General features: G+C 41.1%; 1 protein-coding gene across 2 annotated transcripts in view; it reads right to left on the bottom strand.

Moving 5' to 3' along the window:
- Positions 1-17,329, bottom strand: part of RELN (reelin) — a 491,382-nt gene that overhangs the window by 163,196 nt on the left and 310,857 nt on the right. For both annotated transcript variants that reach the window (XM_006137543.3, XM_075926876.1), the window contains 4 exons: positions 15,345-15,457; positions 12,323-12,531; positions 7,084-7,212; positions 5,291-5,400 (listed from right to left, as the gene is read on the bottom strand). In XM_006137543.3, the coding sequence (XP_006137605.2) occupies positions 5,291-5,400; positions 7,084-7,212; positions 12,323-12,531; positions 15,345-15,457 (561 nt within the window). The remainder of the gene's footprint in view (positions 1-5,290; positions 5,401-7,083; positions 7,213-12,322; positions 12,532-15,344; positions 15,458-17,329) is intronic.

The raw sequence follows: 17,329 nt of genomic DNA on the forward strand, positions 1-17,329 counted from the left end.
TGCTTCCCCTTTCCAGCTCCCTCCTCCCAGGTTTACCCCTCTCCTCTCCAATCCTCTGTTCTCCCCTCTCCCACCTCCTTTCCCCAGTTTCACCAGAGTTTCATCGTGTGGCGAGTCCCTCCCGCCTACCCTCTTAAGTCCAAGGCCCTCCGGCCTGAGTCTGAAGCACAGTCCAAGTCCAGCACTTTTTGGCAAGGCCGAGGCCCTCCAGCCTGAGTCCGCAGCACCATTTAACTCTGGCCCTTTAAGACATGGACAAGGCCCTCCGGCCTGAGTCTGAAGCACAGTCCAAGTCCAGCACTTTTTGGCAAGGCCGAGGCCCTCCAGCCTGAGTCCGCAGCACCATTTAACTCTGGCCCTTTAAGACATGGACAAGGCCCTCTGGCTGAGTCCGAAGCACAGTCCAAGTCCGGCCCTTTTAGGCAAGGCCACAGCCCTCTGGCCTGAGTCCACAACATGGTTTAAATCTGGCCCTTTAAGACAAGGCCAAGGCCCTCCAGCCTGAGTCCAAAACACTGTTTAAGTCCGGCCCTTTTAGGCAAGGCCACAGCCCTCTGGCCTGAGTCCACAACATGGTTTAAATCTAGCCCTTTAAGACAAGGCCAAGGCCCTCTGGCCTGAGTCCAAACACAGTTTAGGGTTGTAGCGGGGATGCACCCCAAGTAGGGGGACCTGGGCCCACTCTACTCCACCGGGTCCTGGCCCAGGGCCCTGCGAGTGACCAGGTAGCGGGACACTCCCTCGGCGGGGCAATCTGGCCGAAATACGCCGAGGTTCTCGGGGCAGGAGGTGCGGTTCCCGATCCTGCCCTGGACCACTTCCTACCTGGTTCCCTGGGGTTCCCTGTACTCGCCCAGCTTGCTGTGGCCTGCGAGCCGGCGTCTCCTCGGCAAGCAGTCCCTGGGTCACAGCAGCTCATCTCCGCATCCCCTCCGGCCTCTCCTGGGGTATGTCTACACTAGCTCGTTAACTCGAGCTAGGTAGGCAAATCAGGGAACCGGGGTTGCAAATGAAGCCTGGAATTTAAATATCCCAGGCTTTATTTGCATGTTCCCATCCGGCCACCATTTTTAAATCCCCTGTAGTCCGAACGAACTGCCCGTGGTTACATGCGGCAGTATAAAGTTAATCCGAACTAAGTGCTTAGTTCGGATTTAAGTTAATCCGAACTAAGTGCTTAGTTCGGATTTACTGTTTCTCCTCCAATGACAGCTGTGCCAGAGCCCCCTTCACAGGTCCTTCTCCTCCAGCTGTCTCCCCAGACTGAGTCCTTCCCCAGGCTTTTATAGTGGAGCTACAGCCCGGGCATGCTCGGTAGAGCTGCGGGGGAAGGGCCTCTGCAGCCAGGTAATCCTGGTTAGGCCCTATAGGTTCAGTGCGGGGCTGCCTCACCCTGTCACACATCCCCACCCCAGTTTTGTTAAATAAAGAGAGTTTGTGTTCATGAAAATACATGTATTTTATTTGACATCAGGAAGGGGAGTTACGGAGGGGTAAGTGGAAGGACATGAGGGAGGAATGAGGCACAAGTGCCCAGTGGGGCAGACCAGGGAGGCTCTTAGTGCTCCTCAGGGTGGAAGCTCTCCCACAGGGCCTCCTGGATACTGACAGCCCCCCAATGGACCTCCTGGATGGCAGCCTGAAGAAAGTGCAGCCAGGCTCGCAGCAACACATCTACGAGAAGCACCAGAGTGCCCAGGGGCAGCTCTGGCTCCATGTTGCAGAGTGCTGTGGTGTCCCGAGTGAAGGCAACCAGAGCACGCAGAAACAAGATGCTTTGCTGTTCCTCATCAAGGTAGGCAAGCAAGCAGGGAAAGCTGAGAACCGGCTGCCCGGGAGGGGGGATCCCTTTAAGCACAGGCCTCAGATAGCCTCAGGCAGCAGACACACAAAGTATCTCCTGACCTAATGCCCTGCCGGACCTGAATCCGGCTGGCCTTAAATGTGATTCGGTGTCCACTCAGTGTGGACATGCTATATCGAAACAGAAAAATGCTATTTCGAAATGCATTTTGTGTGTAGACGCATTATTTCAAAATAACTTATTTCGAATTAACTATTTCGAAATAAGATATTTCAAAATAACGCTGTAGTGTAGACATACCCTTATATTTGTGGACCCTTATATTTGTGGATCCTTGAGACACTGAAAATGCACAAAGTACATCCAAGAATGATTTCCTCTCTGCAGCAATCTCTAGTTATTGTGAAAATTCAACTCTACCTGAAAGGGACTCTCATTGATGAGGTCCAAATTAAAAGAGGAAATTTTCATGGGGATTCCTTATCACCAGTGCTGTTCATGGTAGCAGCATGAGATAAATGACATGGACGCAGCATGAGATAAATTCTGGTTATCAAACCAGCAAAGAGCAACAGCATTACCATTTGTGGTACATATATGTTTTGAAACTACATGCATGGTCACAAAAGGAGATACAGAAAGTGATAATATGTGTAGAAAAGTTTGGTGAAGATGTAAAGCTATGGGCTAGCTTGGCTAAATGTGCATTGGCTTCTGTAAAGAAGGACAAATCGATGCAATACAAGTAATGGAGGTACTATCTAAAATCTCAGCATAGCCCAAAATGTATCTTACACAGGGGTAGTTTGTGGGCCAAATCCCGAGTATCATATTCTTTTGACTGGACCCCAAACTCTTTTATTTACAACTAATCCTCCTACTTCTCCTCCTTCTCCTATTATTTTCTTTAGAGTCTGTATTTGACCAAGAAATTTGGACCTTGATAAAAAATAGTTGACTACCCTTGCCTTAGAATCATGGAACTGACAGATTTACAACATAAGGAAGTAAAAGGAAAAATGGGAAAACAGTATTACAGCTGAATTAGAACTAATCTAAGGACACAAATCATCCCAAGGCATTTGATCTGAACCACTAATATGACAATGAGACCTGTATTATGGCACCCTGCTGGAATGAACACATGGAATTAAGAGAAGAAAAATTTGCCATACAAAGAAGAAAGCTCCTGAAGCGGCATAGAATGACAAATATCAATCAAGACACAGCCGGGATGTACATTTGACAATATGATGGAAGAATAGTGCTGCCATCTGTTTAGGAAGCAATTGACAATGAAGACTATAACATCCAAAAATATGAGGAGTCAGCCAGAATAGAAGATTGTGTGGTCACAATATCAAGTGATGGACAAGCATGCATCCCAGCCCAAGACAGCCTAAAAAAAGAGAAAACAAATCACCAAATAAAGTCTAAGAAAGATATACACAGAAATCAATCCATGGACAGCAATGGAGAGATATTAAACGCATTAGTGATCAAAGTTTCACAAGCTCATGGCTTGGAGAAGGATACCTCAAAAGGGAGACAGACAGCCTCATTGTGACCACACAAGAACAGTCCTTTAGGGTTGATTACATTCTAAACAAAACTGGGCAACAGATGGCTTCCTGAGCTGCAGAATGTGCTCTGAAAAGGATGAGATGGTGAATCTTGGGTTGAGCACTTGCAGGAGCCTGACTACGAGAGAATATATGAAGAGCTGTAGTGCGGTTGCCAACTGTCTGAATTGGAGCTTCTGTGGCAAGTATGGATTTAAATGAAACATGCAAAACTATGACCCACCAATTTGAAAGTGCTTTAGAGAATAAAGAGGTGGTAAAGATTTTACAGGATCTAGCAGTTGTCAAAGATCAACCAGTGTAGACTAACTGGCCACACATGGTGGGTGTAGAAAAGAAAACAAACAAGGACATTTTTTAAAAGAAGAAAAAATCCCTATGAAGTACTACTGAGGAATAATAACGATATTTTTGAATTCACAATTCAAACCCTGATATTTTTCTTCCGATTGTAAAATTACTGTGGATTTGCATTCTGTTATTTCCAAAAGTTTGCACTGAGAGCTACATTTTGCATTTCTTTATCCAGTAATACACCTTTCATAGACATGTTTTTTCACATGTCGTGTATATATCCATGCACTTACCCTTCATTTTTGACATAATGTCACTATATTCATACACAAGAATTAATACTGCCTTGGGAATATTGAGATGATACTAAATCATACTAATGGGAATAAGGAAATAGCATTACCAAAAAGTGATGGAAATTAATAACTTAATTAGCTCATCTTTTTTTATTGTTTTAATATCTTGGCAGTTTCAAAAGGCTTTTCTTTCTTCAAAATGCCAAAGGGTTTTTTGTAAAATGTAAAATATGATGATATTGCAAGCTTGTTTAAAATTAAAATTAAAATGTGCTGTTTCTTGCCATTCCCTAACATTGCGTCAAAGTGTCTTAGGAATTGTGGCACCCCACAATTTAACCAGAAGTTTCACATTGTCAAATAGGTATTAATAATATAATGCAATTTTATCTACATACCTAGTAGAACAAATTCCTATGCTCCACAAATATATCATCACCTTGGTTTGTAGAACTTTCTTTTCATTAGCTGTGACCCTCTCAGTACCCGCCTTATATACAATTAGCATTGTATATGAGGTATAAATCCATGATATACAAATCTTGCATTCACAAAGTACTTGTTTATGTTTTAAATATTCCTATCCTGACTGAGACTGCCTTTCCATGATTGTAAGATTTATAACCATGTGACTCAGTGTAAGACTCCTATTGTTGCCTTGATTTTTCACAACAAATGTGCTATTTTTTTAAAAAAAACAAAGATGTATTTATAGGTATTAGAAAATAATTTAGGTAAAAATAAGTCTCTAAGATGGAAACAGAGAAATCTATTATCCCTGAAAATACTTCTCAGTATGAAATACTGTACACAGCGCAAAAGCTGTCTGTCATCTGTGTACTGATAGCAGTGTTTCTATATCAAAGCATTCTGTGTCTATATAATATAATAATAGTACAATATATCCCAGATGTTGCAGTTGTTAGTTAGGGAAGTACAGTACACATTCTTAATAGCACCGTGTAGTACCAATTTATGTTAACTGGATCCAAGCAGTCAAAGGAAATGTTATATTAGCGCCTCATCATGAATATTCTACTTGTGGAATGCTTTCAATTAAAAAAAAATAAGATAATCTACATTTTGCCTGCTGCACCTCAATACATCATTTTATCTTCTGATTCCACTTCTTTGTCAGATTACATAATTCCTCTCTAGTTCCCTGAAGAACTGGTGAACAAGTACACATAAGATGGATGTTTAACAATCTGTAAATTCCAACTTTATGACATTGGGAAATATGTGTCTACTGGGAACTGCAAATGGAAGTTTTACTTAAATGGTATATGATGATAAGAGATATGAGTACTAACTATTATCAATCGCCCACATATTTCCATGGATTGGTCCAGTTTGTCTCCAGCGAATCCTGGTGTTTCTAGTTAATGATGCACTGGGAAGAGGAATAGTTATTCGGTTCCACCTGAAACACATTTCATACAGAAATTTACACATTTTTAAATGGTAGTTGTTAAATATTTATATACATTGCTAACACATTTATTTTACACAGACGAGTTTTAGGAACTTTATACTTATGGGCCTAAATCAATTCAGTTACTACAGTTTCAGATTTTGTGAGTGAAAGATTCATAGATTAAAAGGCCAGATGGAACCACTATGATCATCTAGTCGTGGAGAATCCATCATAACTCTAATAATTTGTTTCAATGGTTAATTACTTTCACAATGGAAAATGTACGCCTTATTTCTAGTTTGAAACTGACTAGCTTCAACTTTTATTTTTTGATTTGTGTTGTATCTTTCTCTGATAGATTGAAGATGCCAATATTAAATATTTGTCCCTGAAGAAAAAAAAACCTCTGATCTGAGACAGGTGACATAGGAAGGCTGCGAATTAGAGACGTGAATCCAGGTTTTCCATGTCCCAGGCTAGTGCCCCAATCACTTTCCCACTCCACAGCTCCCCAAAGAAGAATTTGGCCCATGGTATTTTAGTACATTACACTATATTTTATTTAAAGCATTTAAAATGAAGCAAACAAACTATGCTGTTTTTTCTATTCAAATGACCAAAGTTAACACTGCCTTTGAACTGCTTAGTATAATGAACTTTTCCCTGACAGTGGACTTCTCCAAAGCTACATACAGAGTTAAGCCTTTGGATCTGCCTGAGCTCCATTTGCAGCAGGACTTGAAGAGGGGATATATAGGTTGCTATTTGCCACTTCTACAGCCACCAAATCCTTGGGTGGGAGGGCAGGCAAGGGATGGCTCTGGCCGCTAGTGCCACTTCTACCTGTCCATGTAGTTGTATGGTTGCCATCCTTGGAATTATCTGAGCATCTCATGTCTGCTGTAAGTTGTGGTCCATTGAAATGGCCGTCAAAGTACTGCTACACTTCCTACACTATGCAGCAATATTCCACTATGTTCTCTTCCCTGGCAATGCCTCTTACTTGTCCATTATTCTGGGGGCTGCATGGAAGGTGGGATATAGGCAGTTATGTCAACTCTATGCCATCATGGGATTGCCTTAGGCAAGGAGAATCCATAGATGGCCACTTACACCCACAGTGACCTGCCTGAGTAGCATCAAACATTCTTAACTAGGAATAAGATCTGGCCCTTTATTCTTTTTCTGTTACATTAATGCATAAATAATTCCTTGCACCCAGGCAATGGTTATTTGTTTTCTTTCTGAACCTCAATATGCCATTTTACAAACAAATATTTACAATCATAATTTTTGGTTAGTGAAATCCAGAGGTATTCTGTTGTATTCCAAAGGTCTTATTTTCCAAATCAGTAAAGATGTGAATCATGTAAAACATGGCTGTAGGTGGAAGAGTCCTTTGTTATTATAATTTAATCTCTTAATCAAAACAAAAACTCAAGTCAATTTTGCCTCATTTTGTGCATGTATGCATGTATTTTTGGCCTGTAGCATCAAAAAAAGAATACTATTAAGCAAAAAAATAAAATAAAAAAGGGAAGCCAGAAAAATCAGCTCTTTGTTGTCCCTGATCAGTCAGATATGAAAGCTTGCACAGGGACACTTTCTTCACTGCTTTCTAGTCTCACAAAGAATTTACTACCTTTTGTAGTCTCGAATCTCAGCTAGTTTTGCATAGAACTCTCTTACCCACTGTAGTTTTCAGAGGAGTAGATGGTGCTGTGAGGAAGGTGAGATCCGGCACATATCTCAGGCAAGCACTCAGTGTGAAGTAAGGACCAGGAACGGCCATGATTGGTTGAAAACTCCAAGTAGACACTAATAATACAAGCAAACAGATGAAATGTATGTACATCAACATTTGTAGCACCAATATACTAAAGCCTTAAAACTCATTGGCTTCTAAATAATTGATATCTTCAGTATTGAAGTATGAAATGCCTTTGAGGGCAAAACTCTGGAAATTCAAACATGAAGCAAGCTCAGTAGTTTAAATACACTCACATGTAACCCATATAAGAACTTACAGAGGTGAAAGCAATTATTGCAGTCCCTACTTAGTCATTACAGTTTATTTTTATGTTGTATTTAAATGGGATTAATGTCACACTTACATTATTTCTGGGGGAATTCTGTACCACTATGCAATTCAGAATTTTGCAAACAATTAATTTTTTTGAACAGAATTTCCTTTTCACTTTAGAAATGGGCTTCAATGCCACTGGCTGCCACTAGGGGCTTCTGTTTGCACATAGAAGACATTCCCAGAAGAAGGGGGAGGGAGCTAGCAGGTTGTTGGCAGCTGCAGTTCCCAGCATGCCCTGAAGGAATGACAGGGTGGTGCACAGGAAACTCCATACAAGCCTGGGAGTGAGCATCAGGTTGTTTCCCCATCTAGATCCCTGGGCTCTGAGGAGTAGGGGTTGGATGTCTGGACTGGGGTGGATATGGCTAGACTGTGGGGAAGTCTAGTTTAGGTGTCTGGCCCGGGATGTCCTTTGGATGGGATTGGGAGGAGGTGTCTGGGCTGGGAGGGTTGTGGCTAAGCTCTGGAGGGCAGGATGTTTGGGTGTACTGGATGGGGTGGGCTCTGAATGGGAGGGGGCCAAGAAACAGCAACTAAGTTGTCATAGGGATTTCTTTCACTCTCTACTTCTGAGGGAATTTGTGTATGTGTCTGTTTTGTTACACACACACTGGCTGACAGGCATTTTGAAATAAATTACCAAAATAACTGAAACTGGTGTTGTTATGCAATATTATTTTTGACAAATAAAATTTGCAGAATTTTGCAGAATTGTAAAACATTATGTGCAGAATATGTATTATTTTAGCACCGCATTTTAATATTTTTGGTGCAGAATTCCCCTAGGAGTATTACATGTCTACCCCTAGGAGTAGAACCAGTCAAAGTGCAGTACTGAAGAAAAATACTAGACAGGGGAGACTGACTGATCTGACTGCTAATAGATTCTATTAATTATTTCCTTGGGAGTATTACTAGATTGAGAAAGTAAATGAGTTATGCTATGTATCTTTCCTTCACTCAAAGCCAAGCAATTAACTGCCCAAGTGTAATGCCAGCAGGCAGAACTGGTCCTGGTACCTCTGGAGCTTAGTGCATGAGCCTCTACTGCTTGAGCTAAAAGCCAGCTGGCTCTCAGGTAAGGCTGTAGAGCAGACTCTTCCTCTTTGTAAGTGGTCAGTGAACAGTACATAACACCCACAAGCTGTGTGGATTACATGAGCATGTAACACAGCATAGCACTGCTGAAATATTTTAGCATAAAATAGCTGCTTTGGTTAGGAAGCTACATAACACCGTATATAGCTCAAAATATCCAGGACTTTCCAATCCATACATTCTACATCAGGCTGTGGATACTAGCTATATAGCAGGCCAACCTGTCAGAGGAAAGAATGGGTCCATACAACTCTGGAAGACACACACATGCCTTCATCAAGTATTGGGATATTTCAACTATGCTCCTGTTGAGTAAATCCCTTGTCTTTGGCCTGTTCCTCCTTCCCCACCTGAGGCTACACTGCTCTAGCATACTGGCAGTAGCCTTAAAGGTTGGAGTAACACCAATAAGTTGTTTAACTGTTGAAGAGACTAATCTTACTTCTACTTTTTTTAAATATCAGGTGTAGGTAAGGCCTCTACTACAGTAAATCACTAATACTGGGGGGCTGTGTCTACACTGGGCCACTTATTCCGGAAAATCAGCCGCTTTTCTGGAATAAGCTGCGAGCTGTCTACACTGGCCCTTGAATTTCCGGAAAAGCAACGATGCTCTACTGTACAAAATCAGCCTCTATTCCGGAAAAACTATTCTGCTCCCGCTTGGGCATAAGTCCTTATTCCGGAACACTGTTCCGGAAAAGGGCCAGTGTAGACAGCCCAGTAGTCTTTTCCAGAAAAAAGCCCCAATCGCGAAAATGGCAATCGGGGCTCTTTTCCGGAAAAGCGCGTCTACATTGGCCACAGATGCTTTTCTGGAAAAAGGGCTTTTCCGGAAAAGCAGCCTGCCAATGTAGATGCTCCTTTTCCGGAAAAACTGAAAACGGAATAGTATTCCGTTTTAAGCATTTCCGGAAATTCATGCCAGTGTAGACACAGCCAAAGTGTGTTTAGAAGACAAGAGAGACCATATTAGTCATCCACCTAATGCTCCTTTTTCCTTATCACTCTATAATAGTTATCCTATCCAACCATATCCACACACAGTTTATGGCTATCACCAAATCTATATATAGCAGTCAAAATATACTAGTGAACACAGACTGATGGAAATCAGACAAGGAGAAAACCCATTAGATTAGTGAGCCAAATTAGAGATCTACATTACCCAAAGGAGACACAGTAATGTAAATTCATTGTTTCATTTGCTATTATGCAGATATAGATATCAGCAAAATGACTGACCACACATTCTACTGTTGGTTAATATCATAATAAAAGCATACTGATTGGTTAATAACTTACATGGGTTAATAATTAAATCATATAGTATTTTAATATCATTTGCTGCAAAGAGCTGCAGTATGCATGTTAAGGAGCCACTTGTGGCTTTGTAAATCATCTAGTCCAGGGATCTCAAACTCCTGTCCCATAGGCCATCCCCTACCGGAGCAATTGCACAGTCTGGTGCAGGAGTCCTGACAGGCTGGATTGCACAATTATTCTGGTTGGGGATGGCCCACCATCTGAAAGCTAGTTGATCCCCTGAGTTAGATGATCCCCTGCGATGCAGTGCCATTTTTTTGTAATTTTCCCCCAACTGTTCACTGAGGACTTCAGTTCCCTTGAAGTTCCTGATGCCCCCCACCTTGCATTGCAACTTATTTTGTAGAGTAATTTACTAAGTATAATTTGCTTCTAACACTCCATTTTAAATAACACAAATGAAGGATTAAAAAAGTTACATTTCATCATCCTGACACCACTTTTTTGGACCATGACTTTTCTATTTCAGAATATACTGAGACTATGATTTTATATAAAGAATAACTTTCTACATAACTGCCAGGTTATTAAAAACATATATTAAAATGGTTGATGAGGTTTCAACAAATTCATTTCAGATTTGCCTATACTGATATTTTGGAAAGTTGTATCCACAGAACATATTCTCTTGCATTCCCAATAATGAAAACATTATGAATAATACTGTAGGCCTATAGATCTGCATTTCCAAATTATTTGTGAAATGCAGGCTTATGCAGGAGACATAATGTTTCTTTTGTTGCAAAGGAGCTCACTCCTATCTTAGAAATGCTCTGTAAATGGTAAGAAAATTAATCTGAAAACATAAAAAGTCCTACAAAAATTCCACTAGAAAATGTATAATACAGATGATATAATAAATAGGGTTGTTTTGAAAAGAAAACTTTCATTTAACAAATCATTTTAAATTTAGTTTGCAAATTGCTGGGCACATATGATTAAAAGACTTACATCTGCTAATATAATCCATTAAACATGATAGGACAAATTCTGGCAATCATTGCATGTAGATGACCACAAGAAAATCCACCCAAAGCAGTGAAAACATGGAGTATCAATTGACCTCCTTTCTCTACCCAAGTTCCTCTCCTGAGTTCCAGGAGAAATCTCTTTGCAGTGCTCTAGAACAGTGTTTCTTAAACTGTGTTCCGTGGCACACCGGTGTGCTGAGAGGCAGTCGGAGGTGTGCCGCGGAGAAGAACAGAGTTCAAAATGGCTGCCCTCTTTTGCTCAATAACTTTTCCCCGGCTTGGTGTTCCTCTGTCTTAAAAAGTTTAAGAAACACTGTTCTAGAAGAAACGCCAAAGCGGAATGTTCTAGAGTTAGGTCCAGATGTCAGGTGCTCATGTTCATTCCCACACAGCTCTGACTTGACAATGAACTCTTTGCACCATTCCAGCATGAGTTATTTGTGCTATTGGCAGCAATAATCAATGGAAGGTTAGTAAGTGGGGCTGGGCCTTGCTTACACTTCTTTTTCAGCACAGAGTGTATACAAGCCTATTTTGGAAACTATTTTTTTCCACACTTGGATCCCTTGAAAAATCCATGACATGCTAACATTTCTTTTTATAAGATACAAGAAGGTTCTTGCTGGCAACTACAACCTTTATCCAACACAGCATGAACAGCCAAATTCTGTAGTCCCTAATGTTTAGTTCAGCAACAAGTCCCATTAGTATCACTGAAAGTTGTGTCAAAATATTACCAGAATAAGAGCAGCATGATATGACCAGTGAGTTAGGGAGATAATAATTAGAGTCCTGCAAATCTGCTTTATATCTGCGGGTATCCACATTAATGGATATGGATTGAGATATCCACGGGTCATTTTGGAGATACAGATGTGGATACAAATTTTGTGTCTAGAAACCTACAACTTTGCATATATCTGCTTTATATCCACAGTATCCACATCTGCAGGTGTGGATGCAGATATCCGCAGATCATTTTTGCAGATGCATATGTGGATACCAATTTGTATCTGTGCAAAGCTCTATGTCCACTGTGCAAAATAGAAACTGAGCCTTCACTCTATGTCCAGTGAAGTCAATGAGAGCATTGCCATTTCCTGTACAATTGGTACAGGATCAGGACCTAAGTGATTTGACCATAGTCACACAAGGTGTCTACTTCAGGGTCTGGAAACAACCACACATCTCCTGAGAACCAGTCCAGTGCCTCAACCAAATGATCATCCTTTCTCCTGAAGTCAATAACTACCCCCCTCTGCTGGCTTCAGTGAGAAGATGAATGGTCTGGTGGCAGGTGAGATACTGCATACAATCCTCAAACTTGTTTACATTTGTTTTTAAATGCCTTCTTTCTGAAAAAAATATCCAATTTATTTTATAGATGCTATAATAGAAAAAGTATAAGAAAGCAGGTTAGTTGCAAGATAAATTTAGCCTCTTTTACCTGTTACCAGGTTGATGAGTTCCACAGCCCAGATTAATGGAAAACTGGATCATGTGAGTTATGGTGGAGGGGAGTACTGGCAGGACATGGAAATAATCAACAGCCCAGACATTCCTGTTATGCTCTTGATGATTCTTTTGCTTAAGACAGAACTTAGTTGCAGGAGTTTGCAGCTCTGGACTAATGACAACAGAAGCCAAAGATGGAACCTTCAACAGAAATCAAATAATGAGATTTATATTAAAAATGACACAGAAAAGTATTGTTTACAAAATGGCAGCAATAACGTCAAAGGGGCCAAAACCTAGCCCATTATCCACCCGGCTTCTTTCATGGTGACTAACAAATTAACCACAAAAGAACCCAGACAAAAATTAATTCAGCTCACTACATGGCCATCATTGCACTGGGAATCAGAGGTGCTCAGCACCTACAATAATCAGGCTATTTGTCTGCAAACACCTTGAAGAGACCATGTTTTCTTTGTTCTGAAAAATACTAATTAAGCTTGATTGTTTAGCAGTGATGGTGCATTACAGAAGGACATTGCCTCTCATCTCTTCCAGTACATATTGGCAAATGCAATGGAAGTGCATTTGCACTGCTGGTTTAAATAGAAACAGTATGAGTACATTGGCAAATTTGGAGAGGATATTTTGGTTGAAATAGAAGGAAATGTCCTTTTGATGAAATTTAACTCATGTGTCTGGAACAATAGGTCTAGTCTTTTAATATATTAAAGGGACACTTTCACCTTTAAATGTAGTCTATTTGAAAAAAACCCTTGTCAAATCCTTTGTATATACTTCCCCTGTCTTTAAGTCCCCCTATTAATTTAATAACAATTTCCTTTTTTAAAAGTTGGTTCTTTCCTGTAGTCATGCAAAAAAAACCAGGAGAAACATGACTACAGTGAAACAACACAACAGACTCAACACAGAGTGCTTTCAAATACATGAAGTAAGCAAACTGAAACTCCCCCGACCTTTTATAGTTATAGTAATAGTAAGTATTAAGAAAAGAAAGTGATAAGTCTATTAATGCTTTTAAAGAGACTATACCTTTAATATAATATTCTCTATATGCAGTAATGTGTAAACATGCTGTAGTTTAGTTTAAAAAAATATTGTGTGCATGTAAATACTGTATATATAAAATCCCTGTCTTTTCATCTTCCTATTAGCACAATAAGAATATTGTATCAGAGTTACTGTGCTGGCTAGGGCTCTGTGGATATTACTGACAGACCATAAAGTAGTGGTTCTCAAAATTTTGTACTGGTGACCCCTTTCACATGACAAACCCCTTATAAATAACTTTTTAATATATTTAACACCATTATAAATACTAGAGGTAAAATAGGTTTTGGGGTGGAAGTTGACATCTATAACCTCACCATTTAGTAATCTCGAGACCTCCTGAGGGGTCTCGGCACTCAGTTTGAAACCCCTTTCCCTAAAGGATATGGCTTTTCATAGCAGGAAGGCTCTCTAATTCAGGAAGAAACCCTGAGAAGAAATTGAAGGTTGACTATTCTTGCTATCTGGGTGAGAAGGCAAAAGTATTTTCCAGTAACAGGAATGGAGCTGGATTATAGGCAGACTTTATACTTAATTCTGGTCTGGTCTGCATTGTTTTAAGATAACACTTTTGTATGATCAAAAATGACCAATTATATTAGAGTGTAACTGCTTTGACCAACATAATTAAAAAAAATTGTACTTCTGAATAATGTACTGTAGATTTTACAAAGAAATACTCTAGAAAACTTCAATTTAAAAATTTGCTGGAGTAAGTAAGCCTTTTTCATTAATCCAGAAACAGTATTCAGAAGCAAGCTCATTACTCAAATGTGGATTACCTTTTCTAGTAATACATACATTGCTTGTTGTTTATTGAGCTCATACCTGAGTCATCGTTCCAGGGAGTCTGTCTGGTTGCACTGAACAACCAAAAAGGAGACTGCAAGGTCATACAATTGCCATCAAACCAAAAAATCCATTATTCACTCAGTTCAAATTTTAACTTTCATGTAGACTTCTCATATTTTGATTGGTGTAGGATAAGCTTGACAACACCAGGGATATGTCTAGACTGCATCCCTCTGTCAGCAGAGGGATGCAGATTAGGCAGGTCGATATTGCAAATGAGGCAGGGATTTAAATATCCCGTGCTTGATTTGCATAAAAATGGCCACCACATTTTGCCGACTCAGCACTTTGTCGGCAAAAAGCGGCAGCCTAGAGGGGGATCTGTCAAGAAAGAAAGCCTTTTTCAACAGATCCTGTAAACCTCCTTGCAGGAGGCATAAGGGATCTGTCAAAAAAGGCTTTCTTTCTCGACAGATCCCCCTCTAGACTGTCGCTTTTTGCAGACAAAGTGCTGAGTCGGCAAAGCGTGGCGGCCATTTTTATGCAAATTGGGATATTTAAATCCCTGCCTCATTTGCAATGTCGACCTGCCTAATCTGCATCCCTCTGCCAACAGAGGGATGCAGTCTAGACATACTCCAAGGGTGAACTTTGCTCTGATGTGCCTTTCCAACAGAGAATTCTTTGGAAATTGCATATGAAAGCCCCATTTTTTCTGAGACAATAAATGCACCATACCCCTAAAGGATATATCTGCTGTTAGAGTCGGACTGCAGTGCTAGCATCAGAAACCTACTATGCCTATTGCTTACCTGACCATGGGGGCACCACAGACCTCTTCTTTACTGACACTCCCATTTCCCAGTCAAGCTCCTGCATTGCTCTTATGCTCAAAAATAACTATAGTAATTATAAGCTTCCAATCTCTTTATCTGATATCTTCTTCTTAGTCTATTATCCTAGCACTAAATGAACTAAGTAAGTAGTGGGTGGTTGAATTTTGATGCTCAGGGGCTTTCTAACAGCATGATCTGTTTATGACAGTTGCTTGAAAAGCTCTTGGTGGACTACCCTGGTGGAAAGCCACACTCACCATGGTCAAATTGTCTTAAAAATGTAGCTTGTCTGCTTATCTTTGTCTAAACACCTACCTTATAAGAAGCATAGGTTAGTGTATCAAGAGTTATGTGTTCTTTCTTGCCTTCTATCTTTGCATACAGTAGGACATCGTTTTCATGGGCTTCTCCAGAATCACACATTCCCCCTTTATAATACACATTTGAGAAACACAATAATTTAAGCACGTTATTTAAAAGTACAACCACGCTGAATTCCCATTATTATGAAAACAATTACTTCCAGATGTTATTAAATTAAGATCTGAAACAAAGGAACAAAAGCCCCAATGGAACCATTCGATCAGATGCACCATTATGGATCCCTAAGTAACTATTTTTATCAGTATATTAAAATCAATTTTAATAAAAACAATGTTGTGCCACAAAGTGGTGTTTGTATCTGTGCATCATTTACCCTATTCACATGGAAGTTCTCTGGTAGCAATCAATACATTGTTATTATTTAAAATTTAAACCTTGGTTAGAACCCGAGGTTCAGGGCTCCATCATGTTTGTACTTGCAAACACTGAGGCCATAGAGCATGACTGTATTGGTCCCTGGGCATAAGAGTAGTCCTTGCAAGCAGGAAGTGGATGGGTTAGTCAAGGCTTGCCTCTTCAAAAGATACAGAAGGAAGTTTAGGGATTTGGTGGGACCATAGTTTCCAACTCTTCCCTCTTCCCCGCTAGCTAACAAGCCACTGCCACGCACTTTATAGCGGTGATTGCAACCATACTTTCTTTGCCTCTCTCAGCTCTGAGTGGGGTGGTGGACTGTCCTTGATCTATTTGGCACAACAGAGCCCTTACTGCAGCGGTGGGCAATACATTTTTGCTGGGGGGCTACTTCAAAAATTTCTGAAGTGTCCCCGGGCCACACTGGAAAGGGTGGGGCCTCAAAAGGACAGAGCAGGGCTAGGATGCTTCAGGCTTCCCCACCCACCAGCCATGATTGGTCTGGGGGTAGAAGAGCCCCTTCCAACTGAGCACCTATGCCCCTAGCGGTGGGAAGAGACTTCCCGTGCTCCCCCACCTCCAATGTCAGTAAAGCACTTCTAAGTGCCACACACTCCTCACAGGGTGGGGGCAGGGTGGAGGAAACTGCGTGCGCACCCCATGCCTCCAAGCCCTGATTGGCTTGGGGGCAGGAGAGTGTGCAAAGCCTTCTCCCGTCCTGCTAGGAATGTGTGGCACTTCTAAGTGCCGCATGCTCCTCGCAGGGCAAGGGTAGGGAAGAGGAAACTTTGTGTGATCCTCCTGCTCCCAGGCCAGTCAGGGCTTGGGGGCATGGGAGCATGCAAAGCCTCCTCCTGCTCTGCAAGGAGCGCATGGCGCTTCAAAGTGCTGCATGCTTCTGGCAGAGCGGAGGAAATTTTGAGTGCTTCCCCTTGCCCTCAGGCCCTAATTGGCCTGGGGGCGGGGGAGTGGCAAGGCATCAATGGGCTGGATCAACCCACTTGGTGGGCCAGATTTGGCCTGCAGTGGCCCTTTTCCCTACCCCTGCCTTACTGAATAGTGTACACAATAAAATATATGCCAGTTGTAAATGTGGTTTACCATTCTTTCAATAAGGAACAAGAAAGACAATTTGAACAAGCCAAATTCCCATTGCTCAATGGAAGGAAGGATGATGTAGTGGTTTAAAAATGAGATTAGAAGTCAGGAGAATTTGGGAGTTATTTTCCTGATTCTTTCACAGACTTGATGTGTAACTTTGGGCAAGTTCAGCCAAGATCCCTGTGCCCATCTGTGTAATGAGGATCATGATTATATAAACTGTAGGGATATGTCTATACTAGCCCCCTAGTTTGAACTCGGGAGGCTAATGTAGGCATTCAAAGTTGCAAATAAAGCCCAGGATTTAAATATCCCGGGCTTTATTTGCATCTTCCCATCCGGGCGCCATTTTTAAATCCCCCTAGTCCGAACTAGCTGCCTGCGGCTATACGTGGCAGGCAAACGTTAATTCGAACTAAGTTAATTCGAAAGCAGGAGGGCTGAAACACCTTAAACTCAAA

This window comes from Pelodiscus sinensis, chromosome 1, assembly GCF_049634645.1.
Source record: "Pelodiscus sinensis isolate JC-2024 chromosome 1, ASM4963464v1, whole genome shotgun sequence".
Classification (NCBI taxonomy): domain Eukaryota; kingdom Metazoa; phylum Chordata; order Testudines; family Trionychidae; genus Pelodiscus; species Pelodiscus sinensis.